This window comes from Pygocentrus nattereri, chromosome 10 (assembly GCF_015220715.1).
Source record: "Pygocentrus nattereri isolate fPygNat1 chromosome 10, fPygNat1.pri, whole genome shotgun sequence".
In the NCBI taxonomy this organism is placed as follows: domain Eukaryota; kingdom Metazoa; phylum Chordata; class Actinopteri; order Characiformes; family Serrasalmidae; genus Pygocentrus; species Pygocentrus nattereri.
In genome coordinates this window covers 24234500-24252195 of record NC_051220.1, presented here as the reverse complement: position 1 = coordinate 24252195, position 17696 = coordinate 24234500, and the positions used below count along the sequence as shown (strand labels likewise).

At 39.9% G+C, this 17696-nt stretch overlaps 1 protein-coding gene across 2 annotated transcripts in view; it reads right to left on the bottom strand.

Moving 5' to 3' along the window:
* The window catches only part of jmjd1ca (jumonji domain containing 1Ca), a 71014-nt gene extending 53665 nt beyond the window's left edge, over nt 1-17349 (bottom strand). For both annotated transcript variants that reach the window (XM_017694544.2, XM_017694546.2), the window contains exons 1-2: nt 16930-17349; nt 4349-4501 (exon numbers count right to left, since the gene is read on the bottom strand). In XM_017694544.2, the coding sequence (XP_017550033.1) occupies nt 4349-4501; nt 16930-17085 (309 nt within the window). In that variant the 5' untranslated portion in view covers nt 17086-17349. The remainder of the gene's footprint in view (nt 1-4348; nt 4502-16929) is intronic.
* Between the last annotated feature and the right edge of the window lie 347 nt (nt 17350-17696).

Here is a 17696-nt window from a genome sequence, read left to right as displayed (position 1 = left end):
CCAGGCACTACTTCTACCCACACACGTGTGACACTGTGCTAATTGTCTGTCAGACAGTCACACATATCGAGTGGCTTTCATCCCCAGAGTGAGTGCCTGTCTTCTCTCCCTTACAGATGCACACACACACACACACACACACACACACACACACACACACACACACACAGCTACCAAGACCACCAAGCCACAGTAGAAAGGTCTGGCTGATTCAAAGAGGAAAAAAGGGACAGAGAGAGAAAACCAACAAACCAACAGGCTGCATGTGTGTGTGTGTGTGTGTGCGTGCGTGTGTGTGTGTGTGTGTGTGTGTGTGTGTTTGTAAGTGTAGGTCACTATGATAGAACACTGCTGCTGACTCAGTGATATTCCACAGCTCAGAAAGTCACTAGCATGCTTTTTATTTGATCGCTGCCACTAAACATTAGTCTGGCACAGTGAGAGAGTGTGTGTGTGTGTGTGTGTGCGTGTGTGTGTGTGTGTGTGTCACAGAGGGGGAGTTTGAGGAGTGTGTGTGGCATTGAGTGAGACATGAAAGAGAAAGAGAGGAATGAAAAAAAAAGAAAAAGACAGAGTGAGAGTATAAAAAGAAGTGTGAGAGAGAGGCAGAGAGAGGAGTGTTTGAGTTTGTGTGTATCTGTGTGTGTGTTGGCAGTGGCAGATAAATGAGAACAGAGGGATCAGTAGAGGCTGTAAAATGTGTTACAGAACCCCCCCCCCCCTCCGTTTCTCTCTCCTTCTCTACCACTCCCCCCCCCCCACCTCTCTGTTTCCCTTTCTACTACTCTCTCTTGCTCTCCCTCCCTCTCTACCACTCTCATTCTCTCTCTTCCCCTTTTCCTATCATCCTCTCAACTCCTGCTTTCTCTCTTTCCCCCTCTCTATTACTGTTTGTCTCTGCTTCCCTTTCTACCTTTCCATTCTATTTGACTTGATCATCTTCTGTCTCTGCCTTTCTCTCCCCCATCTCTGTCTGTCACTTCAACCTTTTTCTTTTGTACCACTCTACTATTTCTTTCTCTTTAACCTTCTATTACTCTCTCATGCTCTCTCTGCCTCTCTCTCCCCACTGTCTTTTTCCCCATCTGCAACAGAAACAGCACTGAAAGTGACCACCACCCACACACACCCCACTGCTCTGAATACGCAAACATACACTTGTTTTCATCAAATAATCCATAACCACACACTGACAAAACACTGAGTAGAATTTAAAATACGCACACATACACACAAAAGCAAGACACACTCTTTTATCTCTGCAGTCCGTTGGCCAAACAGAGCCTAGTTGCCACGGTTACCCCATTTACCCATGTAAATGGCCGTAACCCATGGTTACTCCCTGTTACGCATGGTAACCCATAGTAACACACAGCTAGCCAGTAGCCACGGTAACACACAAGGTTACATAAGTGAGCCCCAAAATCCAGAACAAGAGCACTGCGGCAGGACAAAGATCCAGTAGAATCCCTTCAGACAGCCAGGGCTTGGAGCACGAGCTGGAAAAGCTGCTCAGCTGAATCTGTTTTTTCTATCTCTATGGCCAAGGAGTTGGGGTGGGGGGGGTGCAGTGTGTATGTGAAAAAGTCAGTGATTCACTCTTACAGTAGAAGCAGGATACATTTTACGCCTTGACAACTAGCAGCACGTACTCCAGTACACATATGAACACAAACAAGGACATATACAGCAATACACATTCACAGGTTCGCCTTTATATAATACAGTGTCATGTATATGCAACATATATATATATATATATATATATATATATATATATATATATATATGCATGCATACCGGTATCGATGGTATGAGTATTAGTGTTGTACCGATATCGTATCAGTATCAATGCAAATACTGGCACTTACAGGCAGTACCGGTATCGGTGGTGAGGATACCAATACCTATGACCTTAATTCCACATTGCTTAATACCACAAAGCAATTTCTGATGCGCACACACACACTGATACATGCATGCGCACTGGCAGACAGAGCTTTATAAAACACATCAGCATAGTAGACGGAGCGCGACAAGCAGCTGTAAAAACACTCACAGCAAAATCTGTAATGCCAGTATCTTGTGGGATCCCTTTACCTGAATGTTTGAGCCTGGCTTCTTTCATTAATCACTCACCTGCTACTGTGTAGTCATTTACAGACTAATTTAATGCTAGTTCACTTGCGAACCTTAGAGAGAGACAATAGATAAGGAACCGCCAGACTCTTGGTGTAATAAAAGCCTTTAGCCTTCATTTAGCCTTTAGCATATCGGTCGACTAGCCCCATGTGTGGTGCACCTCCGTCAGTCAGCGGTATCATGCAGAGGCAGGGTCTTGAGCCTGCTTCAACCAAGCCGGAAAAAAGCTGTTACTGACAGTGTGTATGGCTGCAATATTTACTCCAGCAGAGTCTGACATTCAGAGATGTAAAACCGAGAGGACAGGATGTACGTGTGAGACAAATGGCTTGAGAAATTCAGATTGAAGCCAGAGAAGCTGCTGGATGCATAAATACACAAGCCACAGGTTTGCATAATAAAAATATTACATATTTATGTAGTAATTCTTATGACTACTACTTGCACTACGCTATATTGTACTTGCTGTTATACTTACTATTTACCGATATAATAACAAATCCTAATTATATATAGTACATAAACAAACATAGGTTTTCTTAAGCACTGAATACAATGTGTCACACATCCCTCTGAAGCACCAATTAACACCATCTCCCAGAATCTATCTGGAAGGTCAAATGACTGATGACACTCTATAGCGCTCCAATCATAGCTTGCGTTCACCCAAATACTAACCTCATTAACCTATGTTTTCATGCGAGGTATTGTTTCTACTTGTGAGAACTACTGGGCATTTTGTCTGATTGCTCTTTGTCTTTTTTGATCTTGCCTTGGACTCTTTGACTTTGCTTTTTGTCTTTTGCCCTTTGGATCTGGTTACCTGGTTTTGTATCTTTCGTTGTTTTTTGGCTTTTCTGGATTTTACCTTTGCCTGTTTAACGACACCAAGTTTTGCCAAACCCCTTTGTAATAAAGCCTCATTTTTCACTTTTACTGTGAGTGTCTGGCTGGGTCAGTTTCATTACAAAATACAATAATCAAAGGCCATTCAGTCAAGTTGAGTATATTTTGGTTGTGACGTAAAAGATAAATTTTACCAAATTAAAATATTTTAAAAATGTAATTGAATAAATAACAGGATTTATAGGTTATTTGTGGTAGACAGAGCCAAGGATTGAGTATTAGTATTGGTAGGGACATCTCTAATGGTATCGGTGCATCTCTAATTAGTATCAGGCTGATGATAGCACAAAATGCTGAATCAGAAATTGGAGGAAAAAAGAAAGATCCAATCCTCGAACAAATTTAAAATGAACATGTATATACAATTTGTATATGTATTCGTAATAGATACGTATTATATCATCATGTTGAAAAAATGTATATCCAAATGGTACGTAAAACGATTTATTGGGGCAGTATGTGTTTGGTCGGATTAAAAGATAAAAACAAACAAACAGCTAACTTTGATTTTATGCGAGAGTGTTATCTTAATCATTTACAAACATCTTTCTCTCTTCTTGAGGAAGCCCTGGATTTATAGTTACAATCCAATACCTAGTTCAGCTAATCAATCCTTCATAAAATTAAATCAGATGGTGCTGATGGAGTTTAACAAATCCATAGCTGGAGTACAGTAAGAAGTCAGGGAATAAACCTGTGTTCTTCTAACTACATATCAAAAACACATTAAAGACAATTTCATAGCTGCTTGCTAATGTCTCTGATTAGGAGAATCGTCAGTCACTGTCAACTTTCTGGCTCCCAAATCAAAAACTGCTCCACACATGCTCAAATCAAGCCAAATCAAGTCCAAAAACCTGAGTGTTGAAAAAAGTACACTCATGATGTCCACTTGCTCCAAATATTTCTAACTACACCCACTCTTTCTCTCTTTCACACACACACACACACACATACAATTGCAGAAGAAAAGAAAAATCAATAACTATGCTTCAAACACTGTCTCTTGCAGCTGCAGTAGTGGAAGTTAGAGGTTTTGGTATGTATGTGTCTGTGCTTATGTATTAGGTATTAATCATTTAAATTTAAAAGGTCTACATATAGGTCAAATTGCTAACTCCCAAGTTTCTTAACTTGCACACTAGCCTCATGGTAGTCATTTATAGTGGTTACTAAATAAGCCTTAAGAATCATCAGATGAAAAGAAGGGAAAATCCTACAGTATAATGGGTTAAAGTTTGATGTCACATGTGTGTGTGTGTGTGTGTGTGTGTGTGTGTGTGTGTGTGTGCGCACTCACCAGTGCAGGCTGCAGTGAGCTGTTCTCCTGTGAGGTGATGTTTCTCCTCCTGGCCCATACCAGCTCATGCTCCAGCAGAAACACCTCCCACTCCTCCTTCAGCCTCCTCCAGTGACGCTCTGCTGCTGCCTCACCATCCCACTCCACACATACCTAACACACATACAGAAAGAAAGGAGAGGAGGGTGAGAAGTCAAAGGCATGAGACAGTATCATTAACACACACACACACACACACACACACACACACACACACACACACACAGACCAAGGGAGCAGGGAGGTGGAGCTGTACAAATACACACATTCACACACATCATACATCATGCATTAGGAGTTTACCAATATGTTTTTTTCAGGCCTGATACTGATAACAATTACAAAATGATCAGAGACACAGACACAAAGAACCAATATTTGGGCCAATATTAATTTACCATAAATGTTATGTTTGTAGTGTGCAACAATGCAACTATTACTGACACTGTATATTAAATGAATATAAAAGCACAATAAAAATAAAGTGCTTTGAGCTTCAGTGTATGTCACAAAATAATAACAAATATTTTTAAACAGACAAAAATAAATCATTTAAATAGCTCTCAATGACATTTCACAGTCAGTCATATTTGTAAGAATAAAGGAGGTCAAAAAAGGGTGTCAAAAAGTTTGACACTTTAGTTAAAAAAAATATACAATACATATACATATACAATACAAAATACATTTACGCAATTTTTGGTACCACTTTAAAATAAGACTACCCTTATAAAGCAAACATATTTTACTTTTTTACTTTATTAATTTGATCTTAACAATCAAATTAAGACCTGTTGTTTGACTAACTGAGGGTTAGAAAAGGAACAACACATTAATTTATAATGTTAAACCTTAAAGACTTTGATGTTTACTGATTTTATTTTGTCTTCTTTATCAGTCTTCATTAAACCTGTCATTTCATTACATATTTATATTTATCAAATGGCTTTTTTTATTAATGTCTTATAATTGCTTATTAATTAATTTTTAAAGCGTAAAGTGAGAAAGCCTTGATCAATGGTACAAATTGTATAAAGCTTACGCTAACCAGCTATATAGAACTGTAAATGTAACCCCGGCAAAAATACTACAGTAGGCTTCTGAACAATCGTGCAGTAAAAAACGTCACTACATTGTAAAGAGTAACAACAGCATATTTACACACGTTTAGTAGTTTTCAACTCTGAATGCGTTCAAACTACTAAAGAAGTAGTACAGGTCCGCATACTGAGTTAGACCACTCAGAGACAACCATACCTCCATTTGTTGTGAAATCACAACCACAACCTGCTAGATTTCTGGCACACTATGTTATCGGGTCAAGCCTAATGCCAGAAAAAGTGAATATTCTGGCCTTCTTGGGGAAAAAAAAAACAACAGGACCATCGAACCTAAAAGGTGATCACAATTTAAATTGTAGTTGCAATATTGGTCAGAAAAATCACAATTAGAAATTTTTGCAAAAAAATATTCAGCCGTAATTGTCATTTTTGCTATTATTCAACCTTAACATGTTCTTATCTTTCCTTTCACTGTGGAACTGAATGCAAGCGCTTAGTGTGTCTCTCACAAAACCAAAAAGCATGTTTGATTGCATTTAATCAACACGTGGTCCACATTTCTAACAATCCAATAGCACTGCGGTCAGGACACAGAGACAGACTACATAAGCACTGGTTCTACTTGATGGTTCTACTTGTTGGGTCATCCACATTTCAAGCAATCCAATAACACTGTGGGTAGGACATTGGGCCAGACTACAGAAGTGTTTTTTTTTTGTAGTTTCATAAGATATGCACATACATAACAGAAAGCGCTTTGTCAAAAGGAAACTAGTTCAATAACTGAAAAAAATCCTTAATATTGGCTTTATCAGCAGGGTTAATAAATGGTTGACAACTAAGAGACATCAAACATATTCACACATATGCATATTCTCACAGCTCACACAAAGTCCTAATTCACTTGATTAATGTAATTAATAAAAGCATAATATAGTGGGGTTATTACAAACAGACTGAACACACACCATATCCTCACACACAGAGCAAAATGCCTCTGTAGCAGAATACATCCTACCACTCCCTACTGTTCACGGCTCACACTTTGAGATACATACACGTGCACACACAGACAAACCCAGCTGAACACTACATAGAAAGTGAATAACACTGGCTATTGACATGGTTACATAAGTGTATGAGAAATTTAAAAAAATGTATGTAATGTTTAAAAAATCTGTTCTGCACTGGTAATGCATTAATCAGACAATCTGATTAGTTTACTATGCAAAATTAAACTGTTTGATCATTTTTTTAAATAAACTGAAAGCACAAATGGGACTGGAGGAGCAACTTAGATTACATGCTTTACATGCATGTTTCACTAAATATTATTAATCAATAATAATCAATTTAACCAGTATAAAATCATTAAGTCATTACTGTCTGATTGAATAAAAATATTTTTATGTCCCTAATCAGAATACATATATGGGTCTGAGTGAAAAAAAAAGTCTCTATGTGGTGCACTTAAATCACTCAACTGTACAGCACATGTTGCCCAACCTCAGCTTATGACACTTTCCACATGCATGCTGCATTTCAAACCACAAATGCAGCACTAATTTTCAGCTGGCTGAGTGAACCTCATATTCACTAATCATATATTCAATAGATGTCAATGTTACTAATAAAGTATTGTCACAGCATTGGCAAAACTGGCTAATCACTTTAGAGATTAATATCTGAAAGTCATCAGAATCCACCTCACTCTGCAATACAGGGATGGAAAGGTTTTAACAAAAAAGACATGTTTATGAATATTCAAAGCTCATGATATTTGCATCAGTAAGTACCAGTGCTATGGGTGTACAAATACATCATAGTACATCAATCTAAAGAGTGTGTATACAGTGCATTTTAAACATTATTCTAAATTTGGGCTGCATAATGTTTTGTGTGTTAATTTATATTGTAAAATTGGTATTTAGGGTTCTGATATGACAGAAGGCTGCATTTCATTTATTTTTAAACCTACTATGCACCTAAACAACTGTGTTGAACTGAATCATGGCGAAATCTGAGACTTCAAGATGTTTCAAATAATTTCCTAAAGTAACGAACTTTAAACAAACTGTTATATGGTCAAATATTTATACCGTTTATAAAGGCATAAAATCAGAAAAGGCACAGGTCTTCACTTTCTGTAAATAAAAACACCAAAAATGTCTAAGAGACAGATGTGACAAATGTTACAGTGCTAATTGTTAAAGAAATGACACATGTCTCAGATCTCTGTGGTTCTTTTATTTTATCAATTAGTCCAAACCAAGCATGTGAAACTAATTTGGACACTAATGAAACTGACTGCACTGATGGGGACTGCCATTGCACAGAGGCTGGCCGTTCACAGGCCTCACATCATCCGGCTTCCTCTGGAACAGCAAACTTCACACATTATTAAACACACTGATAGGTGTTTGCGCATGTGTGTATTTGTGTGTGTCTGCGTCTCAGGCGGCTGATTTATCTCGCACTCAACAGAGGCAAAAGAGAAAATAGAATATAATTTATTACAGGGATGCTGTGACTGGTCAAGATTATCTCAGAGAGAGAGAGAGAGAGAGAATGAGAGAGAGAAAGGCTTTTGAGTTGCTATGCTACGATCAGCTGCATCTCAGTCTCTCACTCTATCTATCCAGCTTTTTCATTCTCTTCCTATAACCTTCTTTTCTCCTTCCTCCCTCTGTTTCTCTCCATCGTCTGTCTATTCCCCCAACAACCTTCAAGACACACAGACACAAACACATACTCACTCTTTTCTACTCTTTCTTATCCTCACCTTTCCCCTTCATCTCCTCTCTCTATCGGTCTCCCTTACACGCACACACACACGCGCACACACACACTCTTTCTCTCTCTGGTGTAAGGATGCGTGTCAGACACAGAGGTGATTTACGTGCTCTCTTGACATTATCTCTGAGGTGTGTGTATACGCATCTGTATGTGTGTGTGTTTGTATGTGTGCAAGTGTGAGTGTAGGGCGTGTAAAAGGAAAACAGCAATTATTCATTTAGAAGAGATCATTAGTCATGAGAACCAGTCTGACTGCCATTTGAAATATCACACGCACACACACACACACACACACACACACACACACACACACACACACACACACACACACACACACTCACACACAAAGACCTTCATCTGTGCTGTGAATTTAAAGTGCGAGCTCTGTATTATGTAGTCATTGTTCAGGCTGAATGTTTTCTCCAGCATGTGTGTTAGAAGAATGATGTGCATTATGGTTTAGTCCCTCTGTGTAAGTGTTACAATTAGAAATGCATCATGATATTGGAATCGAAAATTGTCAGCATCAGATAGATGATTGGATTTCTCTGATGTTTGATGATGTATTTATTTCACTCTGGAAGAGTAAGCTTGCTACTTATTGGGCTTCTATGATTCTGTGCTAAAATGCAAGTTATTTATTAATTAAACCCTATAGAACTAAAGGTAGATATAATACCAGTTTCAAGATTTTACATGTTAATGAATCTGCATCAACAGGTACACACATGATATCGGCTCACAAATCTCACATTGGCGCATCCCTAGTTACCATATTTACAAGAGCTTGCAAGATAACAAGAAACATTTCCCTGCTCCCTTCTGTCCAACACACATGTCCTTTCTCCTCCGTGTATGTGTGTGTGTGTGTGTGTGTGTGTGAGTGTGTGTAGTGATTTGGCTCTGAACCACAGATAAGCTGTAACAGGTCATAGAAGCATTTTACACACGCACATATATACAAATACAAACAGACTCACAAACGTGCTCACCTCTAAGCCAACATCAACACTGTACAGACACACACACACACACTCCCGCGGTATCTCATATTGACAGACTGCCTCCTTTCTCACTCAGTAAACTCTTGCCTGCAGGAGAGAAACATTACACACACTCTCTCTCTCTGTCTCTCTCTCTCTGTAAACACTTCCTCCAGGCTTGTGGGAGGGAAACATTCAGAGGCATCAGATTTCAGCTTGGACCACAGCCAACACTGAGGCAGAGTGCTTATAGCATCAGCATTTATACACACACATACACACACACATTCTCTTACCTCTCTCTTACCTAATCCACATGTACACACACACACACACACACACACACACACACACACACACACACACACACACACACAGAGGTGAAACACAGAGAATCTACCTGATTGCAGCAATTATTGAAGTAATTCTTACAGCAACATAATAAGTACACAACTACGAACAACTGTGTGTGAGAAGCTGTCTTGTGATTTTGTGTGTGTGTACGTGAGAGACAGAAAGAAAGAGAAGAGAAAAAGAGTATGTGTCTGGGGAAAAAGCACCCTGCCAACATGAGTAGCATGAGACTGTCATGTGACTCAGTTATGTATGTGTGTGTGTCTGTGTATGTTTGTACATACTGTCTTATGTCCTTAACTCTGAGTCCAAACATGCAGGTGCGCACACACACACACACACACACACACACACACACACACACAAACTGTGATCCAAAGAGGCGCCTCTCTGATCAATAATTCACTGAGCAGGAGAGAAGCTGAGAGAGAGAGAAAGAGACACAGAGAGAGAAAGAGTGAGCAAGAGAGAGTGTGTGTATTTTGCTCTGCTCTTTCTCTAAGGTTGGTTTAGTAGAGACAGAACAGTGAGACTCATTACAGAACTGTAATAAAGAGTGTAGTATGGAGAGGTACAGTAGTGTATTACACTACGAACACTTCACTGCACAGCATGCAACCGAGCGAAGGTAATATGTATTGTTATATTCAAATATTTATTGATCTGTTTAATAATTAATTTAATGCAATATATGTGCATACTTATTCAGTGCACTTGTATACCGTCTGTGTATAATGGCTATATGAGTATACAAATTAAGCTTCATCAGAATATGTTTATTACCTTCAATAATTAAACTTGAACATAAAACATGTGAACACAAGGTGAACATGAAAATCGGGTGAATGACTGTAGCCTCTCAGGCTACTGGAACATTCCACTTGACAAATGCTTTTGTTAGTTTTTGACTTGTTCATTCATCCATAGTTCTCCCAGGAGCAACAGAGTTTACCACCATCCTTCTGTGCTAACATTATTGATACTGCCAACAGACATATTAGTAGCAGATGGAAATAACTTTTATCAAGAAAGCCATCAATGCAAGCTGCCATGTAAAAGCTGTATTTGAGCAAGATGCCTACACAGTGGCAGATTCACAGCTGCAGCATGCAAGTAGCTGTGCTTCAAGCTGAAACTACTGATGGTTCAAAGGGTCAAACTTTGAAAATGTGTAAACAGCGTTAAAAAAATTGTGCTGTTAATAATTTATGCATTTTCAGAGTCTGAGCTTTCGAATCATACCTATATGTACACAGTACTATGCGAAAGACACCGCTCTCCAGTCAAAATGGCCATTAAGTACATGTTTTTTCCAGTGTCAAAAAAAAGCAGGAAACAGAGAAATACAGAGAAGTCTCCACTACTAAGTATGATATCAAATCTAATCTCCTGCACCCAACTGTCACTACAACATGTCCCTCTTTCCAGTCTTAAATTAATATGTTACAGCTGTGTCCTCACAACAAAAGGTGTTCCCAAAGGTGCCACTGACATTATGTTACCCTTCAAAGAGACACTAACACTCACACAAGCAACTACCCAAACGCACCTGCTCCAAATAACAGGCTGCCCTGCAAATTTCTTTATCATTCACATCCAAATTGGCCATTGGAGATACTCCTGAGGATACTATATATAAGATAATCTGTACTTAAAGCTTTCATATTTAAAAGAGAGAAGAAAATCAAGCTCCAGTTTTGCTTTAGACCTGAAAAAATCCACAGCTTCTGTCCATCGTTCCCCTGTGACAAGTCAGCACTATGGGTCTGAAAGGACGTGTGACTGTCAAGAAACTGATACTAAGAAAAGCAGATAAAGAAAAATAACATTTATACAAGAACACTGAAATGGCCATCTGAGATGTCAAGTAAGATATTATGGACTGTCTAAATCTGAGACTTCCGGATGTAAAAGAAGGCAGTGCGTACTGTACACTGATAAAGCAAAAGAAGACCATGAACCATGTCATCAATCTTAAATCAAGCATGGTGGAGAATCAGTGCAAGTTCAGGGATGTATGACATCTGGAGTAGGTGATTTGTTTTTGACTGGAGACATCACGAAGGCTTGTGAGTACAAATATATGCACTGCCTGCTGGAAAACATCTGATTGGTAAGAAAGTCATTCTACATGTAGATAGCTACCCCAAGCACACTGTTGAGAAGATCAAGACATACTTAACACACAAAGAAGCTGCTGGTGTTCTCAAAACAGTGGACTGGCCACTCCAGAATCCAGACCTCAACCTCACTAAACGTGCAGAAAATTCTCCCAACTTCTAAGACTGAACTTTGAAGATGTGTACAAGAAGCATGAAAAACTTAACTTATTTGAAAAACTTAAAGTGAGTCTTCTGATGAGAATACTTATTCATCTGTTAAGGCTTCTATATAATTTTCTGTGTAAAATGATCAAACTGTAAGTCGGTCTGGATAAGAGCGTCTGCCAAATGCCGTAAATGTAAATAAACTACTTCCAACAATTTCCTTTTTTCATAATATATGTTGCTAGGAGTGAGCTTTACACATACAAGAATTATCAGTGCTGTATATGATAACTACTAACTTTATTGAAGAAAACCATAACAAAATTTTTATATACAACATATAAAAAGCATTTCTGCTTTTTTCCTGATGCTATAAAATGACTTGTACATAATGGCTGTTCTGACCTAAAATTAAAAAAAATGAAAGGGGTGTCAATGACATCTGCACACACACACACACATATTAAATTAACAATTAACATAATTAAACACATTTGCATTATATTAGGTGTATTTGGATGTTAGCTTTAGTAACTTTAGTACTTTGTGTGTGGATGACAGGTAAAGGTGAGACTTTCATAGGATATACATACACAGTGTTAGCTGGACATCCCATAAGGATGTAAATCTAGGCCACTGCATCCGTTCTCCTCATAACTCTGAATCTGCCACGCATGCCAGTGCTCCAGCTTAAATAAACCTCACTACAGTTCACTCATCACTCACTCACTCTCTCTCTCTCTCTCTCACACACACACACACACACACACACACATTCAGTGAGCGATGCTCCTTGCAATGCTACCTCAGGTGAATAAAATAATCACAAATCCTGATTCACAGAGAACCCCCGTCATATTCACCTACACACCACACACACAAATACTCTCCCTTTCAGACAGACATACTTTTGTTAGCTGCATCTTATTAGGGAAAAGGACTGAAAGACTGAAAGGCTAATCGAGAGAGAGAGAGAGAGAGAGGAGAGAGGGTGAGAGAGGGAGAGAGGGGGGAGAGAGAAAGAGAGAGAGAGAGAGAGAGAGAGAGAGAGAGAGAGAGAGAGAGAGACAGAGAAAGAGAAAATGGGAGAGTGTGTACTTTCTGTGTGTTCTCTCAACACAGCTCAAATCTATTATCACACATCCCTGAGCTGGACTCTTCATGTCTTTCTGGAGATAAGCTACAGTGTTCACACACACACACACACACACACACACACACACACACACACACACACACACACACAATCTGTCTGGTCTGCAGAATCACAAACGCTTCCCTGGCAGAGCTTCAAACCATCTGCCAAAGGTCAAGGGTCAAATGAAAATAAAGCCATATATGGATCCGCGCATGCACACACACATGCATTACAGTCCTGTTATTACACACTTTTACACACACCGCATTAAACACAAACACTAACAGAGGATACACATAAAGATTGCCACAGAGATACACAGTCATACAGATACGCTTACAAACACATACTTCAGTACAGAGAAAGAGAATAGAGAGAGATCAGTTCATAGAGAGAGAAGGAGAGAAAGGGGAAGAAGAAAAGAGATATAGGAAAGATGAAGTGTATCCACACACACACACACACACACACATATATGTATATATATATATATATATATATATATATATATATATATATATATATATATATATATATGAGAGTACTGAAGCTCCTTTTTCCCTGTTCTCTCCACGTGAACTGATGAAATACAACCCATGCCTCTGACACTGCAGAATCATATATCTGTGTGTGTGTGCAGACAGTTACACATGCTGAGAGCTGGACTACACAGACACACACTCACAGATGGGAGGGGTAATGAGGAGTGCTTAAATAGAGCAGAGTACAAACACATAGCCGCAGAGAGAAAGAAAGAGAGGGAGAATGGGACAGAAAAGGAGAGCGAGAGAGAAAAAACAAAAAAGATAAAGACAGAATAAGAAAGACAGTGAGAGTGAGAGAGGGGGAAAGAGAGGGAGAGACAGTGTAAAAGGCAGAAAGGGGGTAAGGGAGACAGAGAAGGAGAGAGAGACAGAGATAGAGACAGAGAAAGAGAAGGACAGAAATGGTGAGAGAGAGTGAAAAGGACAGAAGTGGGAGGAGAGAGGGAGAGAGAGAGAGAAGAGAAAGATGAGGTGGACTCGAGTCCAAACAAAGACATCTGGCTTTACTTAATGCTGTGCAGAACAAAATCAGAAGACTATCAGAGCAAGACGACAAAACACACACACACACACACACACACACACACACACACACACACACACACACCGAATCATGCCGCTCTGTATGTTGGGCAACACATGAATGTACGGTTGCATCAAGACATATGATAACAGATGATATGGCCCCAGTGTGCCATCACTTATGTCTCATCCCGGGAGGCGGACAAGAGCCATATATTACACACACATACAAACACAAACACACAAACACACCTACTACTGAAACCTATAACCATAAACCTTTACTGTGGAAACATTCAACAGCCTCTCCACTTTAACACAAACATAATCAATAAAGACAAATACCATTTGAACTACGTACCTGTATTCAGTCTGTCAAAAAGGAATATGTCACATAATATTACTTGTCATTATTGTCTTAAAAACCCTTGTAACTGGGCGGTACTGATAAAATTCCGTATCATGACATTTTCCAAAAACATGTAGGTTGTATTGTATGAGATGATATTTAGTTTTATAATAACAAACTTACTGAATCCATGCTTCCAGAGCACTTGTATTTGTCACTCCAGGGTTACCAAGGGTAAGTTGCACAAATAGAATTTAAACTAAAACCAAACTGACTGGCTACAGGGACACTGCTATTTTATGAAACAGAATGTTAACATGTATAACTCTTTCATTCCATGTAGTATACCAGTACAAACAGGTATACAGCACTAAGCTGCCCTTTACATCGAGCAAGTATTTCACACCAAATAGACAGACAGAGAGAGAGACAGACAGACAGACAGAAAACGTATTAACCCTTTTAAAATCCCAGGCTTATTACATCCTTGGCTTATTATTCAGTAATTACATAGAAACAGAAATAGGAGAGAGGAGGGAAAGCCTAGGTCCTGTGAGTCTTGACCCTGAAGGAAAGGATACTGGAACAGGAGGAAAAATACATCTGTAAATCATGTGCATATATTAGGAAAAAACTATATAAAATGTTCAGAATTTAAAATCAGAACAGGGATCAAACAAACCAATTCCAGATTATAAGTCTGTTTGCTATTTTAAATTAAGAATGTTTTCTCATTGTCCCAAAAAATGAATCTGTTGGTGTATACTCGTAAAGCTGGGTAGGTAAGCATTGCAGTCAGCAGGTGAGCCCCCACATACATACAAGCTGTGAGTGTGATGTGAACTGAAGATGATGGCTGAAGGTGCTATAAAGACACAGATGACAAGAGTGAATGGCAAACTGAAACAACAGGACAGGAAGGAGATGATGAGCATTATGAAGTGTATGTACATGCCTGTCTCTGTGTGTGTGTGTGTGTGTGTGTGTGTGTTCTCAGCATGCTCTTCAGCACGGCAGGTGGTTGTAACCCAGGGAAAGCTGTCAGTTGCACGGCTAAGCCGTTGTTGCCACGGGGACGGCAACTAGCCAATGGTGAGAGACCCCAGTCCCCAAAGACAAACAAGTGCAAGCATAATCATACCTTACACACACATACAGACACCTATGAATACACACTTCCATGCTCAAATTCACATGAGTAGAGTTTCACTAACATACTTGAGCGCATTCCTTTAACCATACACACCCTGACAAACAGATCTGAGACTGAATGGAAAGTGTCATGTATTTACATAGCTCGCCTGAGCGTGTTTCCCATGACCGTTTCAACATTTACTAACATTAGAGGAAAATACACTAGAGAGGTTTAAACTTGTACACACACATGAAGAACCAAATATTGGACCTTTATAAACACATGGTATACCATATCAGGAACAAACAAACAGCATCTTGTTTTCTTCAAACACTACAATAAATTAATCTGATACATAGTACAGAAATACTGACATGCTGTAAAATAACACAAAATACAACACGTAGAAGCACCACAGAACAGAACAGTGACACAGAAACACATCATGATCCTCTTATAGCAGCACATTCAGGGTAAATCAGCAAAAAGAAGAGAGTAAGACAAGAAAGTGTGATGTGTTCAGTGAGATGATTAAAATGATCTCCATTCGGATAGATCTTTTCACACCCCTCCACATATGTGCACACGTGTCTCGTTTATTAGAGGAATGACATTAAAATGTCTTTCAAATGACACTTTCCAGCCTCTCATTTCAACCAGTCACTCGTCGGAGTGCACTAGGAGCTCTGATTCCTTCAGCAGGTGGAGAGGGAATATTAGACTAGAGCACACCAGCTTTAAAGCTTCAAACCTGCAAACACGTTTACCATATTAGAGTACAGAGTACGCATGTGTTAGAGTATATATACACACAATCACACACGAATTTAGCGTTGCTCCTTCCTCACAGTCGCCTATATCTCAGTAACTAAGAGCGATTACGCCTCATGAAGATCTAGCTCTGTTAATGAGTTTATAAAACAGACTAGTCTGTAAACAGACTCATGGTTTCACTGGCAGTGGATCTAAACTCGCAGCTTAAGCGTACAGAGAGAGTCATTACGCGCTACGGCAGCAGTGCAGTCAACTGCTTCAAAACAGCTGATTAGTACAGAGTAGTCCCGCTGAGCCATGGCCACCTACACACACAAGCACACACTCGGGCACGCATACAGTCTCTTTACAATCATAGTAACACGCCCAGCCATCGGTAATAGTCGCTTGAATGTTGACTTCACACACACCACAATTAGGGCTTGCCACTTCCAACTTTTATGGGGAGAGAGAAAGAGAGAGGGAAAGAGAGACTCGACTCTGTTATTCTGCCTCACAAACCGCAACACTATAAGTTCGTCAGAATCATCCGCCGTAAACACACAAATAACCACCCACGCCGTGTGAACTTTCTGCCAAAACAGAACTAGTCCCCTCCTCGTCCTCTCACGGTCTTACCGCTAGCCCCGGGCTGTCCGTCTCGCGCGTGCTCACGGCGCGGATGACCCCAGCTCTCCAGCTCCAGCGCGAGATGCCGCCGAGCTCCAGCGACTCCGAGCCGCTCGCGCACACGAAGCGCCTTCCCACGAGCTCCGGCCGCGCTTCCACCGCCATTCGGCCCCGCAAAAAGTGCGACGAGAGATAGCGGTGGGAAAGAAACTTCCAGAGAAGCACAGACTACCGTATAATCATGTTTAAAAACATTAAAACATATTAAATAAAAAAGTCAGACTAATCAGATAACCACGTAGAATACTTCTTGTGTGTAGGAAACGCTGAGGGGGGCTGTTAAATTCCCTGCTCGAGTCCTCACGCGAACGTGGGGAAATCGCTCTGATTTACACTGAGAGTAGTAACAGTCATTATGGCTCCCTCTCTTTCACTCAGTCTCTCTCTTACTTACTCACTCACTCACTCACTGAAACACACACACACACACACACACACACACACACACACACACCGCGTCACACAATTTCTCAGTACACACACACACACACAAACATAGTCACCACACACTCTTTCAGTCACACATGCTGTATTCATCCGCCCTCGCTGAAGCACGCAGGACCAGCAGACCGCAGCGGGCAGGACTTTGTCCATCCGCTAGACAGAGTTCACTCGCAACGGGAGTCTCATTTTACTCCATTACTACAGACAGGAGAAAAAATAGTCCCTCGTAAAAAGTACATTTCTAAATTCGGCCGTCTCAGAGTTTGTCGTCA